Below are 17,362 nucleotides of genomic sequence, written 5' to 3'. Positions count from 1 at the left end.
CTTGCAGGGGTGGGAGGAAGAGGGAACATTTCCCCCAGCGTCTGCGAGCTTCAACCAGAGCCCACAGCACGAGGGAGGCCGTTCCCCAGGGGTGGCAGATTTGGGAAGCCCAGGCACGGGCGTAGCTTCGATGGCTGACACACAGCCAGCCCCTCCTGCTCCGGCGTTGGTGTGGGGCCTGAGAAACGGTGCATTTCCCTCAAACATCTCCTCATTCTACACTTGAAGCACCTCAAGTGTCTGTCTGCCACCTGATGAGCTTCCACCAGGAGCTGGACCCTTTCAGTGAGTGTTTCCATTTCTTATCTTCACAGGATCTTTCCTCATGCATCCGTTTAGGTCCTTGGCTCCTCAGCCATTTCCTCATACCCTAAAGAGGGCTTTTTATGGTGGCAGTTACTCCCAGTAGTAGATTTGGAGATCTGTGTAGAACACCCTACTCCACCTCATGCCTCCTCCGTCCCCCATCCTTTCCTGGGGTGCTTCCTAATTCTACTCAGCACAAAAGATCCACCCTTTCTTTTTCTTCCTAAGCCTTGGGGATGAGCAGTTTCCTCCTGCCCTAGCTGCCGCACATGCCCTCTCTTTTTGGTTCTTTCTCTGCACGCTTTAAAAATGAGAGGCTGCATAATATGACTAATGTGTTTTTTGGCAGAACTATCCTGCCATTGAAATTTTTCCCAGCTCTATCAAGACTTCTAATGAAAGTACCTGACCAACACCGTGAGCCAACTCAACTCTCAACAGCGTTTCCAAGGAAGGCTTCCGATGCAGCGTCTGATCCCCGAGACCCGCAGAGCTGCCTCAGAGAGGTCCAAGGACTACGCTGCTGAGGAAGCTCCTCAGATGAGAAGTCAGATGGCAGGTCAGTCCACAATCTAAATTGCTTTCCCAGATAACACTTAGAGCCTGATGCTGAGATTCACCCACAGTGGGAACAATCTTCTGCAGAGGAGGAGTATTTATCCGTATATATTTATTTATTTACCAGTAACTGGTGGCTGTGTTGTCCAAAGGCACATTCACAAACCCCCTTTTCTCTCTACCTCAGCACATCCCTGAGGATCTGGGGTACAGATGGACGAGGGCTGAACCACTCGCATTACACCGGTGGCCAACGTGCGAGGGCGAGGCTTGTATAAACCGCCCTAGATCCTGCCGTGTCCAGGGTGGACTGTCAAATGCTCATGTTCCAGTTTTCTTATTCTAAGCAACCCTCCAGAGCCCAGTGGCCACCTCGCTCTCTTCCCGATGAGCCAGGCACAAGGTAGCCAGCCTCTGGTTTTCAAGCCAAACAACTCACGTGTGCTCACGTGGTGACTCCAGGCGACTGGCAGCAGGGCTCTGCCGGAGCAGAGGGCTGGCTAGTAGGAATCTGGAAAGAGTTTGCCACTGCTGTTCTGATTTCTCATTTCTGTGCTATCCCCAGCCCTCCCTTTCCTCCAGTCGATCCGCTATAGGTAGGAGATGTCGTGGGGTTCCCAGACAGTCTGTAGGACTGAGAAGAGTGGCCAGGCCTGGACAAGGCCCTTCCCCCTGACTGCCATGAAACCTGGAGAGCAGCTTCTTTCCAGATACGTCCAATAAGGTTGCCAGCAAGTCTACCACACCACATTTAGGTATCCAATAAAGCATAGTTTATTTGGCATAGACTGAAATGACTGCAACAGAAATTTATGTGGAACAAAGCCTAGTTACACCAACTGGAACGAGTGCAGTTAGAGTCTCAGTTACAATCTAATGACTAAACAAGGTAAAAAGTACATCTCAAAGTCTCCCGGTCTTCTCCTTTTCCTTCAGAGAGAGAGTGGCTTGCTGATGTGTTGTACCTTTCATCTTTTAGAGAGATGTCATCACCATTACAGTTGCATATTTCAGTTACAATGAATTTGGTTAGGAAATCAAAACAGACTAATCTACAGGCTGCTCTTCAAATACTGTTTGTACTTCAAAGAGCACTGGGAGCCTGTTTTAAGGCTTTCAAGTTGAATACATGAACCTTATGCATCAAATAACTAATACTTTGATAGCTGTCAAAAAGAGTAACGAGGGGGTGAGCAAGCTTTTGCTTTATTAACTCCAAAACCACACACTAGGCTTTCTCAACCCTGGTTGAAATGTCACAAAAACATACAAAGATACAGACAACTTAAACAGTCTAACAAATACAAATTACACCAGTCGGAGTCACTGAGACTGGCTGGTTCAGCTATAAAACATGCAAATCCGCTGTGCTGTACTCCGCTAAGAGTAACGAGTGAGGTTTTACGCTAGGGAACGGTATCTTGCAGATCATGCCAAAAATGCCACTGTCTATAAAACCAGACCAGACCAAGCATTTCAGAATATGCCATTAGAAATGCTTTAACAGCTAAAAAAAGGAGGTTTGATTAAATGAGGACTTTTCTAGATTCGTTTTTTATGATTCAGCAAATCACCAGTCATTCATGTCATTCAAAGAAAAACACTTTCAGTTGATTACTTTTGCATGACAGTGTCATGACCTAATAGTTATTTACTCCAGTTACTCCCCATAAATATTCATACTTTATTTACAGATTTCTCTAGTCTTTTAGAGATCTTCTTTAAGTGTTTTCAAAGATGATGCCAAAATTATGTTTGCAGTGAATGAGGTAAGTTAAGTGAAAGCATTTGCTCTACAGTATCTACAGCTGGTGCTTCACTTTGTCTTAATTTTCATTTTAAAGTCTTTGTAGACAGGAGTTATACCATTTGAGGGTTAATCACCAATCACTTTACCTATGGAGAAGTAATTTCAGTACTAGAGAACTCGATTTCTTTAAAACACAAGAATTACATGTCCTACTTTCAATACTGCTGTTCCAGTTACAGCTGACCACATTTTCAATACATTGTTCGTGGACTGATTTTTAAGTTTTAGCTGTACCCTTACTATTTATTAAACTTTGACAGAGTTTCAGAACTGAAAAGCTTGACTTAACTATCAAGTCAACAACAAGAATTAGTTTTGAATGACAATGCTAAGTGGATAAAATGCTAAATTGTGTGCGGGTCTATTTTTCCTCCCAGACCTTCAGAACGACATAAAACTCCAGCTGTACCTAGTAACAAACAGCCATTACTGAGTCATCACGTGCGCTGAGTGGTAAATTATGAATCACGCAGCCCCATGCCTAAGCAGACAACCCAGCGCCCCATTCCTCAGGTGGTGACTTAAAGATCAAACCGCTCCGGCTCCGCGGCGTCAGCAGAGCCGTCAGCCAGGCCAAGCCCTCGTAACACACTTACCTTTACTGCTTTATTAAAATGATGTGTCAAGCTTCTAACCTGCCTTTCCTGGGGTAGCAGATCACAGAAACCCAATACGGCAGTGTGCTGCAGGAATTAATTAAAAAAACCCTCAATTTAAATGTTTATGAACTGCTACTGTATCTGCCTAGGGACCGTGTTTACTTACATCAAAGCTAGCAGGTTAATGTGAGGTAGTAAAACCAGATGCTGTCCTGTAGTCAGTCTATATTTATATTTAATGGTACCTCAAGAATTTTAATTAATGAGGAAGACAAAAGGAACCGATGTGACTCTTTAATGGAGAAATAAAAAGCGAAAGAAAAACGCAGGTGACAAAACAGGGGAAGGGAAAAAGTGATCAAAAGCTTTAACATAGAATACTGGTTCTTATCATATTTATTTATACTACACAGCCGGGGAAATAACCATTTCCAAACGACTGTCTGATGACAGCAGCTGGATGGCTGTACAAATAAAAAAGCTCCTAAGGTCGGTTATCGCTATCGGCTCCCCTCTGGAATAGTATAAATAAACTATACGTCATGGGCAGTTCGATACATGATACTTTCATTCATTAAGGATGATGACCAGGTACAATTTCCATTTCACGTCACAAGGCTTATCCCTAATTTATGAAAATAAAGCATATATATTTTGTACATTTTTATATATATATAAATATATATATATATAAAAAAAATACACACTGCCGGTCAACTTAACACACATGCGCACATGCACACACACACACACACGTATATTGTACACACCCACCCAGGAGCAACATGTCCGATATCAATATTATATTTTGTGTACACACCCTACATCTAGTAGTAAATAAGAAAATCCCTTTTATAGCAATTCTGCAGGCAAAAAAAAAAAATCAATACAAAATACTTTGTTGTACAAAACTGCATTTTTACAAGATCAACCGACATTGTAACATACCCCTCAATAATGCACTACATCCCTACAAGAAAAAAAGAATAATCAAATCTTTATACAATTGTAAAAAAAAAAAAAAAAGCTGCTCTGCAACCTTCCTTTGCTAAAAGTTAGATACATTACACCATTCTAGCAGCAGATTAATAAATAAGGATTAAATAGTCTATTATACAAAGCCATACTGAATGGCAGATTTAAAACCAAAAAGCTTTGCAGATACTTCCACTTCCTACACAAATCTTTTTTATTAAGAATAAGATTCAGTATAAAACAGGGAAACAGCCAGCACTATATCTATATCTACAGAATGTAAGGAAAATCCAAGGGAAGTAAAATATTTAACAGTTTATGGCACCTTTACTGCATAACATTTTTTAAAGGCTCTGTTTCCCTATAACTAATGAGTAAAGGGCTACTTCTCTCATAGCTTTTATTAAGCAAACTCGATATAACCAACCACACAGTGGCAAGAGACAGAACCAGCTGTTCCCAGCTGCAAAAATGTATTGATTTCCACCCTAAAACATCATTTAGGCATCCAGAAAAGAAACAGTAAGTCACAGTCCCGCTTGTACTGAGTTTCCTAATGCTTCTTTATTCCTTGTGTGGCAAATTCACTCTGTTATTTGCGTTAGGTTACTGTTGCTTAGTAACTATTTTCATGTCCAGCCAAGATGTAGAGATTGCTGTGTGCAGTCGGATTTTCTGTTGGCCTGCTTTCTAACACTACCACCCTGCAATCAAACACAAACACAGTCCAAAAAGGTTAGTGGCAAAATACGAAGTGCACGGTGTAACTGCCGAGAAGGAACTCCCAGGTTTCTACAGATTGGAGGGATTTAGGTTCTCTTAAATTACCTCGGGTGTTTTATTCTTTACATCAGTTCCCTCATTTTCCAGCGTCACTTCTGATAAAAACACTTGAAGTGGAATATAGAAGGAACAGAGGACTAGAAGCAGCTTCTTGAACCCGAATCTGCCCCCTCTCAACCACAAGGCACATGCAGTGTGTTACAAACCTCTTCCAAACAGACATCCTCCACCTTGAAATAAGCTGTGTCCTCTGCTTCTATCAGGAAGTTATTTCAGAGCCAGAGTGTTGTGAGGAGACACAACCCTCCTGGCATCTGCACCCCGATTACGTTTATACCTCCTACATCTTGCGATAAGCATCAGCCACTAACCTAAACAGTTCTCCTCCCTTCTAAATATTTATCAGCCGATGGGTTCATTGGGAACACTCAGCCCCATCTCAGCCTTTGTCCTGCTGGATCATGTTCCTGTAGGCTCCTCTGGAAAACCTGTCCCTCCCTGCCATTTTTAATGTCCCTCTCCTGTCATTTTTAAGATTAAACTTTTTTCTCTGCTTTTTGTTTTCTACCTGTGTATCAAATAAGCCAAATGTGTCGCTTGAACTCCGAGTTAGATTTCTCAAAGGGAGCCTGTCTCAGGGTTGGCATTGCACACACACTCCCCTCCCATGTCACATTCCACAAAGTTTTCAAATGAAGTCTCACTCTTAACAGCCTCTGTCCCTGCTCTTCACTTCTGCAACTTGGTAGTTCTTAAGCAATCCAAGACAAAAAGGTGCTACCACATCTCATTCACCTGAGTGGTAGAAAAGAGTCCTGCTCCGTATGTACAGAGATGGCAAAATACAAAACAAAAGATTTGGCAGTTCAGTGAAATCAGAATGAAAGAAAATGGCTTCTCTGCAAAACTGGACACAGCAGGACTTCAACCTTATCTCCAACCCCCAAAAGAGCTTTGCACTAAGTTGTTATTCAGACATGCATGTCTTCTATAAAAGTGCAAGCTGAACCTGATGAGACGCTGCTCCCCATCCCTCTGTGTGTTTAGGATGCTCCTGTGTTCGCCAGCCCAACATGGAAATATGAGCCACTGAAAGGTACCAATTCCAGCACGCAAGAAAAATTTCCATAAGCTCCTTCTTGCAGTGCCCCTCGCTCTGCTAGGAGTAACAGGGAAGGGAATTACCACTGCCTGTCCGCACAAGGGGGATAACAGACAGAACAGGCAGAGTAGGCATTGTCAGACCTCACACGGTGTTTGTGTTTTTGAGAGCTCAGGGTCAGCAGTGGCAGGGATCCTCAATTCCAACTCTGTGATCAAGTACAGTGGGTCCTCGATGAGTCAGGTGCAAAGCAAAGACTTCAGCTGTCTCTTGGATAAGCTGCCCCTTTTCAAATGAGCTAGCATGCTCTCACTCTCTCTCTGGACTGGGGATCTGAGAGCATAAGTACCCAAAATTATGGATTACTTACAGGGAGTGAGTCAGAATTTCCCAAAGGCCAAATGAGGGAGCAGAAGATCAGGGATTAGAACTGGTTTCTTGACTCTTTACTATCTACTTCTACATTTAGCGCTCTGGCTATCTGAGAAACCACAAGTACACACGTCCAAATCCAGAGACCGGAGCCATTTCTGCTGAGGTTTCAAACCTGCACTTCTCCCCAACCTCTGTAGCTGAAAGGACTCATCCGGATGTCGTGGATAATGGCTGAATTTAGACCACTGTGCATTAAAACCTGTATGCGATCTAGTTTGCTCTGCTATTTCCAGACCTCAAGGCCCAGAGCAGCGAAGATTATTTTTAAGTAACTAGCTGCCAAAATAATTCACCAGTTCACCAGGAAAATCCAAGCCAGAAGTGCGCTGGGCACCCTGCTTACCACAGGCCAAAAGCAGCTTCTCATCTCTCCCTCACACTGTATCTTTGCACTTATGTTTGTGTTCACCGCAGTGGAAAGGGGGGGTGTGTCACAGGAGCTCTTAGTAATAATTTTGGACACAGATGCAGTCACTAATTAAATTTTTGGCTATTACAGGCAGAAACAGTGTTAAGTGCCTCCCCCAGGACTGCCTACAGATAGATCTCTGGTGGGCTGGAAGACAGTTCCAGCTTGAAGCTAGAAAGCTGGTTTAAATAAAAGAAAAGGTTTATGTTTCTTCAAGGTGATTACCTGTCTGATCCCAGTAAGCGGAAGACCCTGGTTTCATCTGATATCTCTTGGGTAACCTGTAGAAAAATAGAGACATTTAAGTCCATTTCAGTGGCAAAATTAAATTTATGGGGCTGAGTTGGGGGGAAAAAGATCAGTCTCTTCAAAAATTCAAATACAATTTAGTGCAAATTACAGGACTGAATCGGATAAATCGACGCTAAGCAAAAAAGAGTTTTAAATTTCATAAAATACAACTTATTTTAAATAACTTTATTGTAGACTGTTATCAGTCTAGATGACTTGGTGGCACAGATGGAGTATGTTGATCCAATCTTTGTCAGCAGAGACTGACTAGCTTTGCTTGTATATTCAGAGGATGCCATCAAAAAGGAGAGTGTTCTTTTTGAAAAAAGGACACTTTTTTGGTAAGAGACACTTTAAAAAAAAAAAGGTGTTTTTTTTTTAAAAAGGATGCTGCCAACTTGAGCTTTTAATCCAAGAAAACCAAATGCTGCTTACGCCAGATCTGTACTGGCTCTGTGCAGAAGTTCAGGAGTCTCTGACTGATATTCTTGGAAACAGAATTGGCTAAAGCATGTGCATGAGCTTTACCAAGAGCAACATATGCAGGCAGGTCAGAGAAAGCAACCAGCAAGCTGAAGCAATGACAACACGGAGCACAAGCATTATCACTAGGGAAGCAGCTAAAGGGGCCTAAGGATCAAGTGGTAAGTAAGAAACAGGAAGAAATTAAACCTGGAGAGACTTACTTCATCCGACTTAAAGCTTTTGCCCTGCATGCCGTGTTTCCAGAAGGCCAGCACACTGTCTTGAAGGCACACTGCAAAGGTGAAACACAAAATAAGACCTGAGCGTGGCTTATCTGAACTACAGAAACCTGGGTTTCTCACCAGCAGTGATAAGAGGAAGCATGTGGAGAAAGTACGTGGTGAGACCTGGACTCCTGGTAGAGCCAAACTCCAAAATCACTGGAGAAAAACTGGATTGAAATGACTGTTTGGATCCGAGACGCACGTAACTTTTTAAAGTGCAATTCAAAAGATACCACTCAGACATTCCATGTTTGCCAAGTCAAGATAGGCATCTCTGGTTTTTCCTTTTCTCCCTTTCACTTCTACTCTCTAGATCTTTGTTTTCCTAATGATTCTGGAGAAAACACCAGGAAATGTATAAACATGCTGCCAACCAAAACGCTGTGGGTTGCTGGAAATTACAGATCATTTGACTTACTATATTTACTTCAAAATAGATGCAAGCATGAAAAATAGGAGTCTTCCATTCAGGGCCAAAGAGAGAACAGAGAAAGCTACCAGCTCTGCATGATTTAATTACCAGACTGCTGAAAATAATGGACGAAGAGCTTGGTGTTCTTTAGGCGGAACATATTTTACACCGCGTTTTATTTTCCTAAATTCTACTTGTTTTCCTTTACTATTCCTTCAAGTTACAGTTTGTATCTGCTCAGTATTAGCCATGTCCTAAATACACAGAACAAAGGCAGTCAGCAGAATCCTAAGAGCAATATTTGTCACAACAGCCTTAGACTAATCTTCACCTGCTACTCCCCACTCCACCCTGCAATCAGAGAATGAAGAGTTAATACCCTGAATTCCCAAGAGACCGCTTGGAGTGTAAAGAACTGCTCACGTTATCCAATGTCAGCGAGTAAGTGCAAGACTTCAGGATAAATGCTTCTGTCTATGAATTCCTCCAGAGTTCAAAGAAAAGGCAATGCTCGAGTCACGTTACGCATGTGTCAGCAGGAGATATTGTATGATACAAGTACAGCAGTTAATTAGAATGTGTCAGAATTTAGGGAAGAATCATAGGCTTAATTTAAAATATCTTCCTTCAGGACAGGTCTGGCGTATCTAAATAGAGATGCTGTATACAAGAATGTGCACTGCTTTACCAACTGCTATTAAAATACACAATAGCTATGTCAAGAATCTCATTCTAAAGGGAAGATGCCTGAAGAACCCAGAAATGCAAGTTGTACAGAACTGCTCATAAAAGCAAGTTGTGTCTCTACCGCTTTTGATTCCAGAAACAAGTTCAGTTTCTAAGATACAAAATTATTAAACTAACGGTAATTAGATACTTCTGAGAGCTTATTACATCGGAAATACTTGCTTGACAATTGCAATTCAAATTTTAGAAGCAAGGCTGCTGTGCTCTAGTAGTCTCAAGACAGCAGCCTGTCCTCTAAGAATTAGACTAAACTGCTACTACCCTGACTGTTAAAAAATGGATGTGCTATCACTTTAAATAAAATCTTAGCTTTTAGAGGACTAACAGAAATTTTTGTATTACTGAACCATTTTTGCCTCCCCAAAGGTTTTTCTCAGTGTTATGGAAATGACCAGAAATTATTCAGCCTTATTTTTAACTAAATCATGATACATCTTATAAAACAGAAATGACACCAGATGGAAACAAGCACACGATCTGGCAACTGCCTTACTTTCTTCAGCACGTCAGTACAGACAAAGAGACAGCACAGAGTACCCTGACACAGGCAATTTTTAGTGTCAGGCTCCACTGGGTGCACTAGACCAGTCTAGATTATTAAAAACCCTTCAACACTCATCCCTCTTAAGTTCTTAAGTCCTTGAGAGACAACAGAGAAGCAAATCACTTACCCACTGACTCAATGCAGAAATCAAAGCTCAGCTCGGAGGCCAATTTCTTGCTTGACTTCAATTTCCCTTGTAAATTCACAATTTTCACAAATTCTCAAGAAAAACAGAAAAACAAGTATTAAACCCCACTGCTGAAAAGGATTACTGATGGCTTTAAGTATGAAATATTAGTTTCATCTTTCAGGCACAAAGAAATGCCCAAACCTAACATCTACAGTATTTGCCTAAAATGAATTCAAGAGCATCCTTCTCTCAAAATAAATATAGAAAACCTTCTTAGTCACTTCGTATGTGTTTAGACTCTACTGACAGCCTTCCTGCAAATAACACACAGTGCAGAAATGTGAATTCAACATAATTTAGGAAATTTAGGCAGACTATGACATTGCAAAGTTCCCATTGAGGTATTAACCTCTAATGCATGAAAGATATGGCTATAATCACTGTGTATGACAGAGCAGTAGCTATTTGTCCTGCTAGATATGCAACAGGCAGATGTCACTTTTTCCATGTAAATTTTGAAAATTCCTGATTGGCATAGATTTGAATTCTGCCCTGTAAGGCTGCATTACATTTCATTTCAAAAGAAACAAGAATGATTCACACATGAAAAGTGGAATCACAAGAGTCAAAATGAAAACCCACTTATCTGAACTGCATCTTTTCCAAAATATTACAACCCAAATTAGTAACAAAGGGAGAAAAATTAACTTGTGGTAGAGTTAAAATCAACAAGTGTGGCAAAACGAGTTGTGCACAAGATGTAGGAAGTTGCCCAACAGAGATGTGTTACTTACTGTCCAGGCAGACTAGGACAGTGTCTCTTTCCAGCTGTGTTACATGAATGGCATCTAACTGCTGATTGCCTTGTGAAAAAGAAAATAGATTATTTTATATCACATCATAAGACTCATCTCAGCCTCCCCTCCCCTCAACCTCTTAACAATTTGCTACAGCCTTTTCAGTATGCTACAAATCTTTAGCAACTTACAGTATTTGTTAGTCTTAAATATTTTTAAGGCTATATGATCCCAAAATGTTCTGGGGGAGTACAGGGCCTAGGGACAAACCCATCAGTTCAAAGCAGGTATTTAATATGAAAGCACTACTGTTTATTGGCATAAAATACATTTTATGTTACAGTTCAGCACAGCAAGTCAGCTTCCTTCATGAAGAGGCATAATAATGAACAAAAGGAATCATCAAGGGAATCTTCGCTCCTAAAAAAATGCTCTTTTCCCATAAATCCACATCTGGAAAGCTTATTGTGCCAATATAAAACTAGATTTAATAGTTTTCCTAGTTTTTATTAATGAAGTTCTTGGTAAAGCTGCTAAAAAGCAGTATTTAAATGCAAAGACGTATATCCAGAGCAGGCAGCAGAGAAAAGCATCTGCAAGGTATCAGCTAGCTTTTGAAGATAAAACAAAACCTTCTAGTTATTAATAGCCAGCTGAAGATGACAAGCCTCCCCCAAGGGCTGGAGGACAGACAAGAATGCAATTATGTGAGTCTTTACACGGGAAAGAAGGGGAAAGAGGAGTAAGACTGATCCCAGGAAGAAGTATGCAACCACAAATGAGAACCCAATCAGCAGGGGCTGCATTAGTACTTAAGGAAATTTATAAAATAAAAGATGTGTCTAAAACTGAAGTCGTTTAAGAAAAATTGTTTATACTGCAGTTGGCAGGAGAAGAACCTGGGATCAGCTTCAATATGCTTTAGGGAGAGAAGCTGCATCATTCTGTCTAGCCTAAAGGGTTTCCAAATGACTTCTGAGGGAGAAATATCCAACCGTTACCAGACAACAAAAAGGCCGCAAGATGGACCAACAGTCTTACCTGCACCGATTTCTGTAAACCACGAAGAAGCAGAGTTCAAGTTGATTGTCTCAAACTGAACTACCTGATTGGGTTCAGTGCCCTTGCTGATAGCTACGCAGACCATCGGGTACTCCTGCTCTGGGATCACTAGCATTTCAAACACATTCAAGGGGCTTGGCAAAGGAAAATCAAAGTGCTGGAAAAAAGAAGAGTAAGGCGTTTGTAAAGTTCCCTTTTGGAAATAAGAAGCCTAAAATAACATGCACAAAGTATGAAAGATGTAGAAGAATTTTTCACTGCTACTAAGAGTGCTTTTTTAAGACAGCGTGAGCTGCGAGCAATATTACACCGTGCAGAGGTACAGGCTAGACTGTTATTGCTAGGACTGAGCTCGAGCCAACGCTTGACTGACTTCAGCCACAAGATTTTCTTAGTCAAAATGTGTCAAGCCAGATTTTCAAGTGCTCAGAACCCACAAACGGGATTAGACTGGGATGTACTTTCCATTACAAATTCTGGAAAGGCTATTTCAACAACTGTATAATGATTAAGATTAAATGTTCTAAATTAAAATGAAATACTTACCTTTATTAACATGAATTTCTGCATTGGCTCATACCACTGTAGTAGAACAATTCCAGACTGCAATGCACCACACAGGTATTTATGTCCTGTGTAGGGATTTCGTACTGTATAAAATAAACAAACAAAAAACTCCAGAAAACAACCCTTTTTAAAAATTCTGCATTCAATGCATACTTGAAAAAAACCCTACAGCTATCTTTGCAAATAATTTAAGAAACAGCATCAATTTCACACTAATTGCCTTCTGGCTTGCCAGTCAAATATCCACAGTGATTAATATTGTGCTACATTCCAGATAAATTAAATTATACTCCTAATTAATAACCACTAGCATTCTTTGAGTCCCAGTAAAGAGGCCACATGCTGACTGGCCAGAAAAGCTGTAACACCTTTTTCCTGGGGCTGTATGAGCAGGGGGAGTGAAAGGTCTGGGTCAAGTTGTGATTTAAATAAAAAAAAAAAAAATTCCCAAGCAGTGAAGATGGTCCATAACTTCTTGTGAGCTTTGACAACTAATGGAATAATATGTTAACAGGTTTGGGGTTTATTGTTTTTTAAGCTCTGTTGGATACAAGACCAGCCTGACTTCAGGAATCATTTGTAAATATGCCTGGTGTAGGCACTTTCTATGAGCTAAACAGGATATCCAAAGCTTGCAACTAGGCACTTTATGCTCTGCTTAAGCATTTTTACAAGTGTAAAGGTACAAGTTCACACGGTACTAGGGCCAGTTCTCAAAAGGACATGCATTCTGTAGAAAGCCCAAGCCTTTTTGAAAGTCAGTAAAGCCAAAGAGAAATCTGTAACTTCACAAGCTTTAAGTCTTTTGCGTACACTTAGAACTTGAACGATGGCTTCACTCCTCCCCAGGTTGACATAATTTTTATTCATGCCCAGCCCTTTTTTTGTGGAAAATATTCTTTTCAAGTTAGCCTTGCTAAAAGTTGGATCTAGGTCAACAAAGCAGAAAGGGTATTTGTGTATGTGCAACAAGTCTGGGATTCTGTAACAAGCCCTGCACTCGCAGGCAGGCTGCGTGGCACAGTGACTAGTTGGCTCAGGTGGCAGCCTGAAGCCAGTGACCCCAAACATTGACTTTGTCACCGAGAGCTTCAGCAGCAACACCCCTCAGCTGCATGCTGCTGGCAATCCCCCGAGTTTCCTTTTGGACCTTGCCCTAGACAGCAGCATTTCTAAGTGAAGAGCTGATATGAAAAACATTTTCCCACTGAACAGCATAAAGACCCCCACGTTAGTTAAAAGGAAAGCTATGCACCACTTAGGCACAGCCTTAAGAAATAATGCAGTCATACTGTTTTCTGAACAATGAATTAACTATAAGTTTATTAAAAAGAAATGAGTTTAAGACATGCCATGCCCAACGACAAAGGCCAGGAAAAAAACCTGCAGAACTGAATGGCTACTCACCTATACAGCATTTGTGGCATCCTTTTGTATCAGGGATCTTTGTCGTTAAGGCAAACTTCCTGGAATAACAATTATGAAAAAATTGCATCAACAAGAGATGTTGAAGGCTCTTCATGCTACCAATTTAACATCAGTGCCAATTTACAATCAGTATTTATGGGAATTTTCACTTGTTAAGAATTGTCTATAAGTGAAAGATTTGTACCTTGGTAATATTTTGTCAGGAAACCTATGGGTTTGAATATGAGCAGCTAATCCTGTTTTTTTGGCTTGTTCAAACAAAGCTATTAAATTATGGGAGTAGAGCTGGAACGTTTTCCCTGCGAGAGAGAAAAGCACAATTGACATCGCACCCATGCCTCCAGCAGAGAACTGCACATTTTAGAAAAATGTATGTATAGAAAATTACCTTCTAGAAAAATGGACCACGCGTGTCAGATATTTCAAGTCCGGTTATGAAGAAAAATAAAAGAAGACAACAATAATAATGCATATAGAGAAGACATGGCATTCAACTCAAAGTTCCTTTCAGTAACACTAAAGCAGCTCTGAAAGTTACTTTTATGTAAACATTTTTAGAAGGCTGTAATTATACAACAACAATTAATTGTTCCAGGACATTTTCTAGAAGTGGTGTTACACAAACCCCTGCATGTTTAAAGGCACATTCCTACAATTTGTCTGCATGGCACACTGCCTCTGTTTCCTATCCACAATGTCCTATTCCAGGACAACCGATTAAAAAAAAAAAAAAAATTATTTTTTCAAGAATCAATCTCCTGGATTAGCATTATTTCACAGCCACCTCGATCTCCTTCAGATTGAAACTGGTGTTGTTTTAGGGTGGATTTTTCTTCTGGATCTGGTTCATACCAAAGATGCTGCCAGGCCTACAATACACAGAGTGATCTCAGCTACATTTTGATAATGAGCCTATGTTAATCCTCTCCTAATTTTGTTCTGACACATGAAAGCCATGCTTATTCTGACTCTCCTAGCTCAGGGACCAAAGAAGAGGACACTCTTTAAATTCTCTAGGCACTTTCAGCCAAATTGCAGCCTTGGCAGAGGCGACTCTCGTTTGACAAATAAATACCAAGTGCTGAGCTTTTCCAAGCTAACTAAAAATAAATAAATAAGTAAAAGAATATGGTGGGACACTGCAGACAACTGGCTCCACTACTTGTATACATCCACTTTTATCACTGGAAGTCTTTCACATTTAAAGACTCTTGAAGCAAAACTTCCTCTACAAACACAAGAAACAATGTGTAGTCTTCTACTTCAGTACAGTCAAAATACATTTTACTGAATTATGACTTTAAATGTTTCTCTTTATTTATAATTTTATTAATTTTCCCTCTATTTATACATACCTGACAAGGACATTAAGGTGTTATTGATAACATACAGCCAGGTGCACTTCCGGGGAAATAACTGAAGAAAGAAAATATTTCCATTAATAAAAACATACAGGAATTTCCAACCGTGGTCTCCACTGTCTGCTCCACCTCTGCCACTATTCCTGCAGGGATCGACACTGGAAAAGGTCCCAGCTGCAACTACAGTTTCCCCTTTAATTTGCTCTTTTGGACCCTTGCTTAGCCCTTTTCTCTGTCTGAAAGTTTTCATTCCTTCCCTCTTCTACCCTTGAAGTTTTCAAAATTCAGTTTTTCTTTATTTTTTAATTAGCAGCACAGAACCAAAGTGGGACAACTGGCAAGACTGGAATACCATAGATATAAAGATACAGCTTGCTCAGGAATGAGACAGAGAAAGAAAGATAACGTTACTACAGAAACCTACTAAACCTCACAAAAGTCAGAAGAGAGAGGAAATAAGGCATTATTATTTTCTGACCAACTTGAATTACCACAAAATCCTGTATTTTGTGGGACACACCTGCCTGGCTATTTGCGTTAGCACGATGCTTTGTAAAGAGACAGTTCATGGAAGGCATTGGGACTTATTTTTGTTTCAGAGGGAAGAAGTTATTTGTGGGGCAGCTAGTCTAGATTTGAGAAGATTTTAAAGTTAAGAACCTTTTGACAACCTGAAGGGTATTTTGGTAAAAGCGATGGCAAGTGACAGCATTCGGGAGTCTCAACAAAAGAAGTTATGGATAAAGACAACAGAATAAGGACAGGGATTTTTTTTTTTTTTTAAAAAAACAAAAAAGACTAAATTTATTGAACAATATTCATAGGTAAGGTCCTCCTCAAGGAAAAATTTCCAATAAGAAAAAAAGGAGTTCAAAGTATTAAGCTATTTCTAAAGGAGAATATTAAAAAAAGACAACAGCAGACTGGTCCACTGAGGGAAGCTGTTGCAAAACAGAACAGAAGATGCTTGAATCCAGGCTCTACAAAAGAATGATTGTACTGCTTCATGCAAATGCCCATCTAACCTAATATTTGTTTCCAACAGACACCATAAAGTGATGTAAATTCTCCTAAAAATGGTGAAAACATGGAAAAAAAATGCATGTAATACTGCAGCTAATACTCTGCCAGGTACCAAGTTCTTCATCTCAGAAACCTGCTGAATCAGATATGGGCTTTACGTATTTAGTGAGCTTCAACAGATTAATCCTCCATAAATTTGTCCAGTCTCCCCTCTGAACTCAGATAACTCTGAGTTTGCAGAGTAGAAAAGTAGAAAACTCATGTTTGCAGCTCCCCATAGCAAAAAGTTCCAAGCCAGTTACTCACTGTTTATTTTCAATTCACTTAATGTCCCCATTGGAAGAGAAGGGAAATAGTTGTTCCCTAAGAACTATCTCCAAGCCACCTCAAGATGGGTACATATTTCTCATATCCCCCCCATGCCTTAAGTGTCACAAGTATATCATACAGAAAGTGGAAGCAAGGATGCAATGCTAAGGATGAAGAGACAATCACAAGATAAGCCTGAAGGAAGAAACATAAGAAAGGTTAAGATGCAAATCAAATTACCAATATAAGAGAAGTCGATAAACGTGGTGACTAGGAAAAGAAGGCTAGGCCCACTGCTTGACAGGAAAGAAAGACTACATGATTTACAGTTAATAGCAACAGGGTAGAAACTTGTTCTAGAAGCAGAAGAAGAACACATTACATTTTATTTCATCTAGATACACTCATGTCGGCAGCTCCCAATCAAGTTTACTTTACAGTACTTAAGAACTGGCTCAAACCCCAAGGTCTCAGTAATGATTATTGTCAAGATCTGGTGGAGGATGAACAAGGACCTCAAGAAGGACAAACACACTACCTATGCCAAATAAAAAGGGCGGTGGGAATTGCAAAATAGTCTGACTGACTGGATATCCAGAGTAGCACAGGAACAAGCCACATACTTTTTAATTACCAAGGGATAACAAGAGCAGCTAGTGTAGACTTGTGCAGAACAGGCTGTATCTGAACATCTGAATTTCCTTCTTTAACAGAATAACTGCCCTGCTGGGGGCAGTGAAACAGTACAATGTGAAACATATGTGAAGGATCTTGTCCTGCATGCCATTTCCACATGCAAAGTAAGAAAAAATGGGGTAGAAGAAATTGCAGAAAGAAAATATACAACTGGTTGGACATAAAACAGAAGGTTTGCTATTTAACAGAAGGAAAAAGCAGCCTGTAGATACATAGTGTCTTCTCTGGTCTGGTTCTATTCAGTCTTTTCACTGAAAAACTAACAAGGG

The 17,362-nt window shown here is 40.4% G+C and overlaps 1 protein-coding gene across 1 annotated transcript in view; it reads right to left on the bottom strand.

Annotated features, from left to right (window-relative positions):
* Nucleotides 1–1,614: 1,614 nt before the first annotated feature.
* MAP4K5 (mitogen-activated protein kinase kinase kinase kinase 5) overlaps nt 1,615–17,362 on the bottom strand; it is a 72,495-nt gene continuing 56,747 nt past the window's right edge. Inside the window, exons 23-33 of the mRNA XM_074821169.1 lie at nt 15,060–15,120; nt 14,093–14,095; nt 13,889–14,003; nt 13,684–13,742; nt 12,256–12,359; nt 11,689–11,866; nt 10,645–10,713; nt 9,848–9,940; nt 7,955–8,025; nt 7,203–7,258; nt 1,615–4,952 (exon numbers count right to left, since the gene is read on the bottom strand). Coding sequence (XP_074677270.1) covers nt 4,865–4,952; nt 7,203–7,258; nt 7,955–8,025; nt 9,848–9,940; nt 10,645–10,713; nt 11,689–11,866; nt 12,256–12,359; nt 13,684–13,742; nt 13,889–14,003; nt 14,093–14,095; nt 15,060–15,120 — 897 coding nt within the window. The 3' untranslated portion in view covers nt 1,615–4,864. The remainder of the gene's footprint in view (nt 4,953–7,202; nt 7,259–7,954; nt 8,026–9,847; nt 9,941–10,644; nt 10,714–11,688; nt 11,867–12,255; nt 12,360–13,683; nt 13,743–13,888; nt 14,004–14,092; nt 14,096–15,059; nt 15,121–17,362) is intronic.

The sequence above is a fragment of the Strix aluco genome, chromosome 4, assembly GCF_031877795.1.
Source record: "Strix aluco isolate bStrAlu1 chromosome 4, bStrAlu1.hap1, whole genome shotgun sequence".
NCBI classification, from domain to species: Eukaryota; Metazoa; Chordata; class Aves; order Strigiformes; family Strigidae; genus Strix; species Strix aluco.
Note: the sequence above shows the minus strand (reverse complement) of the source record. Positions and strands in the feature narration are given on the sequence as shown.